The sequence below is a fragment of the Pangasianodon hypophthalmus genome, chromosome 6, assembly GCF_027358585.1.
Source record: "Pangasianodon hypophthalmus isolate fPanHyp1 chromosome 6, fPanHyp1.pri, whole genome shotgun sequence".
In the NCBI taxonomy this organism is placed as follows: Eukaryota; Metazoa; Chordata; class Actinopteri; order Siluriformes; family Pangasiidae; genus Pangasianodon; species Pangasianodon hypophthalmus.
The window spans coordinates 268,411-278,410 of NC_069715.1; the positions used below are offsets into that span (position 1 = coordinate 268,411).

The window sequence follows — 10,000 nt, forward strand, 5'->3', positions numbered from 1 at the left end:
ACACACACACACACACACAGCCTCTCAGACACGCCCCGCGGTACACACACACACATACACACACAGACACACACACACACACACAGCCTCTCAGATACACCCCGCGGTACACACACACACACACACACACAGCCTCTCAGACACACCCCGCGGTACACACACACACACACACACACACACACAGCCTCTCAGACACACCCCGCGGTACACACACACACACATACACACACAGATACACACACAGCCTCTCAGACACACCCCGCGGTATACACACACACACACACACACACAGCCTCTCAGACACACCCCGCGGTACACACACACACACACACACACACACACAGCCTCTCAGACACACCCCGCGGTACACACACACACACACACACACACACACACACAGCCTCTCAGACACACCCCGCGGTACACACACACACACACACACACAGCCTCTCAGACACACCCCGCGGTACACACACACACAGACACACACAGACACACACAGCCTCTCAGACACACCCCGCGGTATACACACACACACACACACACACACCCCGTGGTACACACATACACACACACACACAGCCTCTCAGACACACCCCGCGGTATACACACACACACACACACACACACACACAGCCTCTCAGACACACCCCGCGGTATACACACACACACACAGACACACACACAGCCTCTCAGACACACCCCGCGATACACACACACACACACACACACACACCCCGTGGTACACACATACACACATACACACACAGACACACACACACACACAGCCTCTCAGACACACCCCGCAGTACACACACACACACACACACACACAGCCTCTCAGACACACCCCGCGGTACACACACACACACACACACACAGCCTCTCACACACACCCCGCGGTACACACACACACACACACACACACACCCCGTGGTACACACATACACACATACACACACAGACACACACACACACACAGCCTCTCAGACACACCCCGCGATACACACACACACTCATACACACACAGACACACACAGACACACACAGCCTCTCAGACACACCCCGCGGTACACACACACACACACACACACACACAGCCTCTCACACACGCCCCGCGGTACACACACACACACAGACACACACACAGCCTCTCAGACACGCCCCGCGGTATACACACACACACACACACACACACACACAGCCTCTCAGACACACCCCGCGGTACACACACACACACATACACACACAGACACACACACACACAGCCTCTCAGACACACCCCGCGGTACACACACACACACACAGACACACACACACACAGCCTCTCAGACACACCCCGCGGTACACACACACACACACACACACACACACAGCCTCTCAGACACACCCCGCGGTACACACACACACACAGCCTCTCAGACACACCCCACGGTACACACACACACACACACAGCCTCTCAGACACACCCCGCGGTACACACACACACACACACACACACACACACAGCCTCTCAGACACACCCCGCGGTACACACACACACACACACACACACACACACAGCCTCTCAGACACACCCCGCGGTACACACATACACACACACACACACACACACACACACACACAGCCTCTCAGACACACCCCGCGGTACACACACACACACACACAGCCTCTCAGACACACCCCGCGGTACACACACACACACACACACACCAGATTTAAACTTCGATTTTTCAAATAGTTTTAAAACCTCATAAAAGTTAAAATCATGAAGTGTCTTTAACTTTTAAGAGGTTTTAAAACTAATCAAAGTGATGGCAGGATAAAACAAAGACACTGAGAGAGTGATAAAATGTGAAAAAAAAAGAAAGAAAGAAATTAGAGGGATGGGGAGATGTTACCATTAAAGTGATGGGAGGATAAGAGAGAAAGACAGTGAGAGAATGACACAAAAAATACGAAAGAAAGCAAAAGTATGGAAGAAAAAGAGATGAAAAATGAATGAAGGAATGAGTGAAGGAATGGATAGAGAGATAGGATATTGGAGACAGTCGTGTATGTCTACATGTGAGGTCGTGTGTGTGTGTGTGTGTGTGTGTGTGTGTGTGTCAGAGCCCCACAGCGTGTTCCGGATGCCCGACAGTGATGTGAAGCGTATATTTTGGGTGTTGTCGGTGCCTGTGATGGTGCTGCTCTACGTTACGGTACCTGACTGCAGGAAACGGTTCTGGAAGAAGTTCTACATGCTGACGTTCTTCATGGCTGCCGTGTGGATCGCCGCCTTCACCTACGTGCTCGTCTGGATGGTCACCATCGTGGGTTAGTAATGTGCAGCTCTGGTTCCCAGCCCTGCTCCTGAAGAACCAGTGACAACACTAAAGCGTGCAGGACAGAGGGTTCTGCAGGACCTGGGCGGGGAACCAGAACCAGCTGGAATGAAACCGTACACTCCTGGGATATTAGCTCATAGAAAGAAACATTATTATTAAACTATTAGTATTATTATTATTATTATTATTGTTATTATTATTATTATTATTATTATTATTATCATTATAAGCCAATCAATGTAAGCATCCTGCAGCGGTCACTACATCGTGCACATGATTCTCCAACGTAAGGATCAGTGACTTTATTGGAACCTGCACCACGAGCGTAAAGCACTGAAAACGAGTTCACACACTTTAAACTCCTGTCAGGATTAAACTGAGCTGAACGTCATCACTGTCACAGAAACGGGATTATAAACATGTTTCCTGTCTATTAGAGAAGCAGAACTCAGTGCAGAACAAATTCTGTTGGAAATTCAGCTTTGTTTAACTTTTAGTAAAATATTAAAACAGAGCGTTTTAGGGCCAAAAGAATCACTGCTCTGAAGATGCTGTGTTCCTGAACACACACACACACACACACAGCATCACATGCTCTACTCCGCCATTCCGGAGATTCCAGCTGTGTATCCTGAGGGAATGTGGGATTACAGTCTAAGATCATGTGATTCCCACGGCCTCATGGGACAATAATAGGATTATTATTCAGAAAAAAGGGGTGCAGACTCGTGTGTGTGTGTGTGTGTGTGCGTGTGTGTGCGTGTGTGTGTGTGTGTGTGTAGCAGGAGAATATCACGCTGCATATCCTCACATGTCTGTGTGCACTACTATTAAACACTGACCTGACCGGATGTTAACTTCACTTTCTAATCATTAATTTTTATTTCAGCTGCAAACATACAGTTTATCTCCAACTGCTGCATATTCACTGTGTGTGTGTGTGTGTGTGTGTGTGTGTGTGTGTGTAGGAGAGACACTGGAGATTCCTGACACGGTGATGGGGCTTACACTGTTAGCAGCAGGAACCAGCATCCCGGATACGATCGCTAGCGTGATGGTGGCTCGAGAGGGTAAAGTCTGTTTTTAATTCAGCTATCAAACGCTAGCCTTAGAGAGTGAGAGGCCACGCCTCCTTCACCGAGACTGACAGTTACAGAGGCCACGCCTCCTTCACCGAGACTGACAGGTACAGAGGCCACGCCTCCTTCACCGAGACTGACAGGTACAGAGGCCACGCCTCCTTCACCGAGACTGACAGGTACAGAGGCCACGCCTCCTTCACCGAGACAGACAGGTACAGAGGCCACGCCTCCTTCACCAAGACTGACAGGTACAGAGGCCACGCCTCCTTCACCGAGACTGACAGGTACAGAGGCCACGCCTCCTTCACCGAGACTGACAGGTACAGAGGCCACACCTCCTTCACTGAGACTGACAGGTACAGAGGCCACGCCTCCTTCACTGAGACTGACAGGTACAGAGGCCACGCCTCCTTCACCAAGACTGACAGGTGTTATCTTTATAATAATATATAATAATAACGTGAGTAGAACGTGGTGTTTGATGTTAAGAGCTCAGCAGTCAGGTGTTGAGTTCCTCGGTTCCTCATGTGTCTCTCAGGTAAAGGAGACATGGCCATGTCCAACATCGTGGGCTCTAACGTGTTTGACATGCTGTGTCTGGGCCTGCCGTGGTTTATAAAGACGGCGTTTGTGGACCCGTCGTCTCCGGTGGTGGTGAACAGTACGGGTCTGGTCTTCACCACCTCCTCGCTCCTCATCTCCATCCTCATCCTCTTCATCGCCACTCACATCAATGGCTGGAAGCTGGACAGGAAGCTCGGAGCTGCCTGCTTAGTCATCTACGTGATTTTCGCCACGCTGTCCATCCTCTACGAGCTCGGGATCATCGGGAACAGTCCGATCCGCGCCTGCGGCGACTAACTGACCTCAGATCAGAATTTAACACAGCACACTGGACCTGAAAAACTGCAGTATGGAGATCTCCTGATCTCAGATCAGCATTAACATTAAAGATAACTGACCTCACATCAGCCTTAACACACAGTGACTGAACCTGGACATACAGGGCTCACACAGAAGACCTAAACCACTACAGATCACTGACCTCAGATCAGTGTTAATACACAACAGCTGAGACTCCTGAGAACACCTGTGCCTGTTTAACTGATCTCAGATCAGATCCTGTGGTTTATGCAGAATCAGCTTCAACACTGGACTTAAAAACAACAGATTTATTTCTGTTTGTACAGAATTACTGATCTCAGATCATTTATAACATTTCAGGGGTCATCTAGAACCTGACCTCAGATCAGTCTGAACACATTTACACTGCATCTGAAACAGGTTTATCCACAACACACCATGCTGCAGCACACTGAAGGTCAGAACTGTGCAGAATAACTGACCTCAGATCAGTGTTCACACCACACACTGCTCCTGAGTCACACACATCATCATCATCATCATCATCATCACCATCGTGTGTTTAATGCATTACTACTGACCTCAGATCAGCGTTCACACCACACACTGCTCCTGAGTCACACACATCATCATCATCATCACCATCATCATCATCATCACCATCGTGTGTTTAATGCATTACTACTGACCTCAGATCAGTTTTAATCACCACACACTGCTCCTGAGTCACACACACATCATCATCATCATCATCATCGTGTGTTTAATGCATTACTACTGACCTCAGATCAGCTGACACACACACTCGTTCAGCACTGGGAGGAGTTTTATCTTCTGAACATCTTCAACACTTTCTACTGTTTATTCACTTTATAAACAATAATTTAATGCAAAAACACACCGTGTTACTCTGCTGGGAATCTTTATGGATTTTGTGGGTTTTTTCTTTCTTTTTTTTTTACAGACTGAAACCACATGAAAAATAAACATTAAATTAATGTTCAGCAGTATGAGCTGCTCATGTGTTCACATCTGATTATTTATTTATTTGCCTGCTTTAGAATCCCACGTGTGCTAATTTATGATTGTATTTTGGTCCACATTTCCTCGTCAGTGTTTCTCTCTGCAGCCCGAGTGACTCTCCTGTTACCAGACGAGCTGCACAGCGCTCGAGTTCTCTTACAGAAACATGCGTTTACACTCAATCAGGAAAGAAATCAAACAAATACACAACTGAAGAAAGAAAGAACAAAAAGAAAGAACAAAATAAGTAAAAAGGAAAGAAGGAAAGAAAAAAGAATATAACAAAAAGGAAAGAAAGAAAGATGGAAAGGTACAGAAGCCCTAAGAGGCCATGTATTATTATTTTTTCTTTCTTGTTTTCTCGTGATCTCGACATAAAAAAAGGTTTTTTTTTTCGTGCTCTTGACAACAAAAAGCTGTTTTCTCACGCCTTGTGAACGGGACTGGTGTTGCATGCACCTCGGCATCTTCACCATCGCCATCATAAATGTAATAATCGCTCGCTGTAGAGATGGACTTTATCTCCGCATTAAGAGAGAAGAGTGAAGACCTGACAGCCTCCTGCTCGAGTGTCAGACACGGATGTGGAAGTCGTCAGTCACTGACAGACAGAGAGCTGATTCCGCTTGAGTGAGTCCCTGAGCAAACTACAAACAAACCGGTTCACTCACGATGCTGCGCTAAGCTTTTGCTGCCTCCAGAACAATAAACACAACACGCTGTTATGTCGAGTACACTGAAAAATTAAGTCATGATCACGTGAATACAAGAAAGAAAAAAATAATAATGCATGGCCTCTTAGGGCTTCTGTAGAAAGGAGAACATGAGTAGGAAAAAATAAAGAACAAAAGAAGAAATGACTGAAAAGAGAATGAAAGAAGGAAGAGCACAAGGAAAAAACAAAAGAGAAGAATGAAAGAATAAAGAGAGAAAAAGAACAATTTAAAAAGAACAAAATATGGACAGACCAAAAATAAAATAAAGAAAGAAAGAAAGAAAGAAAGAAAAGTAAATGAGTAAATGTCTCAGCAATAGGGGGCGCTGGAGTGCTGAGTTCAGAGACAGGAGTAATAAACACTGCTGCAACTCCACTAACACAATGACTCTCTCACACACACACACACACACACACACACACACACACAGTTTAATAATGATAATAAAATGGCATGTGTTAATATAATACAAAGTATATGCCAGTGGAAATATGTACAAATGTAGTGAAAATAACGGATAGATAAAACAGTCCATACCTTAGTGGAATGAGGTTGAATCTCTCTCTCCCCCTCTCACACACACTCTCACACACACACACACACACACACTCTCCCCCTCTCACACACACTCTCACACACACACACAGACACACAGGAAAAAGAGAGTGGATCTATTACCTGGCCTGTTTCGTGACTAATTTTGGCCTGCTCGCTTTTTTCTTCGCCTGTGATGATGATAAGTGGATGGTAAATCCTGCTCTTCTGAGAAACTCTGGTCCATAAAGTCGAGGGTAATTGCTTAGTAAATCATGAACCAGCTAATCTTGCAACACGATTGGTCATCATTAACCTCACCTCCACCTGGTTTCGGTAAAAGCAACGTGAAACGAAGTGATGAAGCGTTATAATAATAATAAGTATATAATAATTCAAAGCACACCCATTTGTGAAGGTATCATGCTTTATTATTGTTTAAAGTAATGCAAACAAATAAAACTGGGTATAACTGTGTGTTCTGAGATGCTTTTCTGCTCACCACGGATGTAAAGAGTGATTATGTGAGTTACCGTTTCTTTCTGGTCAGCTTGAACCAGTCTCCTCTGAGCTCTCTCATCAACAAGCTGGTTTTTTGATTTGTGTAAACGCTAGCCATCGTTTGAAAGTGTTTGAAAATCCCAGGAGATCATCAGTTTCTGAAACTCAAACAGGCCGCAACAGCCCCTGAGATTTTCCCCTCATTCTGATGTTTGATGTGAACATTAACTTTACTGTTACATTCGATATCTCCTTGGTTGGTCCTGATTCGGATTCGTGAAGTGACTAGTCAGCTGAGAGCAGTCCTGGGACTCAGTGTTGCACAATTCATAAAAAAGTTCTACAGTTCTCCTGAGTCCACATCTCACAAGGGTAGATGCTGACTGAGATTGAGGTGAGATCAGACAGTTGATGCTCAGAAGATGATGATCAGAGATCCAGCTGGATGGAAATCTAATGCCCAACTTTCTGTCCTATTGTCTTCCTGTAGAGACAGTCTTATCTTTCCTGTCTCCATCATGCGTGTTAATCCCTAATCAAGGTCTGTATTTACTCACTCACACACACACACACACACACACACACACACACACACACACACAGCAGGAGGATGTCTGTTACAGTACACACACATCTATATGGTTTTTGCGAGCGAGGACATCACTTACCCCGCACTCTATACTCTGTACTTTAACATGTTCCCCCGGCGTCAGCGTTTTATATCATTATAGTTTTACAGTTTCGCAGTTTTCCACTTGCACTGCAGTGTTACAGAACCGAGGCCATTAAATGAATGGGCTACGGCGACGTCCTTGAAAAAGATAGCCTTATAAAAGCACCATATTTAATTTACAGCTGGAAGAGGGTCAAAGTTGGATAGTTTATTAGAAAATTCTTATGAGTAAGTACCAAACTGTCTACAGCCATCAGGCACGATTCAGTTCCATCAGGAGTGTGTAGGAATCAGGAGTAATGAATATAAACAAATAAACAAACAAACAAACACTGTGCATGTGGTGCCGATTTAGTAAAATAATCAACACTTAGGGGTCCGATGAAGTGGAGCTCCTGCTACCACACTGAAGTTGATGATTTTCCTATAACAGCATGTCCCCAACTCTTTTCCCCCTCACTTATACCACAGCAATTTACCAACAATTACAATTTATATTTATTAAAGAAAGACACCTCACACATTCTATCCGTATATAGTTTATACATTTACTGCTGTGGAGTATCGGTGAAACCAGTTAGTTCCTGTTCTGACCTGCGTGAGTGGTCAGGTTGAACTGTGTGTTATACTTTAGTGTACAATAAACAAACCAACGAATCACAGCTTATTATTTTAGTGCCAGGATTTTTCTACTTCACCACATTTACATTTACGGCATTTGGCAGACGCTCTTATCCAGAGAGACTTACAGAAGTACTTTGAAGTTTCCTTCAATAAATACATCCTGATACTGGTTCGCTAGGTCACAGACTAAAAATATCATCAACGTAAAACTTCTGTTGGGGAGGTGATGTATAAACAAGCGCACAAACAACACAAAGATCTTTTTTTAAGTGGTAATTTAAGTGCTTGGTGAAGAGGTAGGTCTTTAGATGTCGTTTAAAGCCAGTGAGCCCTGTGGGACACCAGCAGATGTGGATCCCCCCTCTGTATCACCTGATATGACCGACATTCCAGGTGGAAAGCAAACCATTGCCATGCTGCACCACGAACTCCAAGACTCATGAGGGAGGACAAGAGAGTCTTGTGGTTCACTGGGTCAAACGCTGCTAAAAGGTCGAGGAGGATGAGGACTGATGACAGTTTGGCTGATCTAGCGGCATGTAGCTTCTCACTGACGGCCAGAAGGGCAGATTCTGTGTGGAGTGTGCTGGTTTGAAGCCAGACTGATTGGGATCTTGGAGGTTGTTCTGTGAGAGATGGAGATACAGCTGATTATAGATGGTGCATTTGGGGATTTTAGAAAGAAAAGAGAGAAGTGATACCGGTCGGTAGTTGCTGATGTCAGGGGGATCCAGAGTGGGTTTCTTCAGGATGGGAATAACCCTTGAATGTAATTGGTACATGACCAGATGTTATGGAGCCACTGATGATAGTGGTGATGAAGGGGATGAGGACTTATGAGACGGTCTGTAGGGATGGGATCCAATGGGCAGGTGGTAGGATTGCAGGATAAGATGATTTGCAGGATCTCTTCTGTTGTTAGTTTAGAAAACTGTGTCAGCGAATGAGAAGGAGAATCCTCAGTGTGTAGTGTAGGAGTCGGGGTAGAAGTAAATGTCTGGCAAATTTTTTTAATCTTCTCATCATAAAAAGTGGCAAAGTCTTCAGCAGTCAGAGAGGATGGAGCAGGAGGAACCGGTGGGATGAGTAGTGAAGAAAAGATGTTGTGGAGCTTGCAAGGATCTTGTGCAGAGGATTCCAGCTTCTCTTTGTAGAAGGCAATCTTAGCAGAAGTCACTTCAGAGGAGAATTTGGACAGGAGAGCACGATAGGAGACCAGATCTGTGTCGAGTTGCGATTTCTTCCACTTCCTCTCTGCTGTTCTTAATTCTCTCCGATTACTGCGCAGCACATCCGATAGCCAAGGAGCAGGGCTGGAAATCTTCCTGGGTTTAGAGGTTAGAGGACAGAGGAGGTCCAAGGATGAGGAAAGTGAGGAGAGGAAAGTGTCAGTGGCAAGCTCTAATGATAGGGAGGAAAAGGAGTCAGGGACAGGAAGGGATGATAGGGTGCAGGAAGCTAAGGAGGAAGGGGAGATAGAGTGAAGGTTTCTACGAGTGGGAGAGAAATCTAGATGGCTGGTGGTTTTAGGCAGGATAGGGAGGGTGATCAGAGATGTGGAGATGGTCAGAGATGTGGAGATGGTCAGAGATGTGGAGAGGGGTAGCATAGATGTCTGTAGCAAGAAAGGGGAGGCTGAAGACAAGGTCCAG

At 45.6% G+C, this 10,000-nt stretch overlaps 1 protein-coding gene across 1 annotated transcript in view; it reads left to right on the forward strand.

The window, feature by feature from the left end:
* Positions 1–5,066, forward strand: part of slc24a5 (solute carrier family 24 member 5) — a 16,108-nt gene extending 11,042 nt beyond the window's left edge. The window contains exons 7-9 of the mRNA XM_034305436.2: positions 2,114–2,320; positions 3,300–3,401; positions 3,952–5,066. Coding sequence (XP_034161327.2) covers positions 2,114–2,320; positions 3,300–3,401; positions 3,952–4,274 — 632 coding nt within the window. The 3' untranslated portion in view covers positions 4,275–5,066. The remainder of the gene's footprint in view (positions 1–2,113; positions 2,321–3,299; positions 3,402–3,951) is intronic.
* Positions 5,067–10,000: the final 4,934 nt, after the last annotated feature.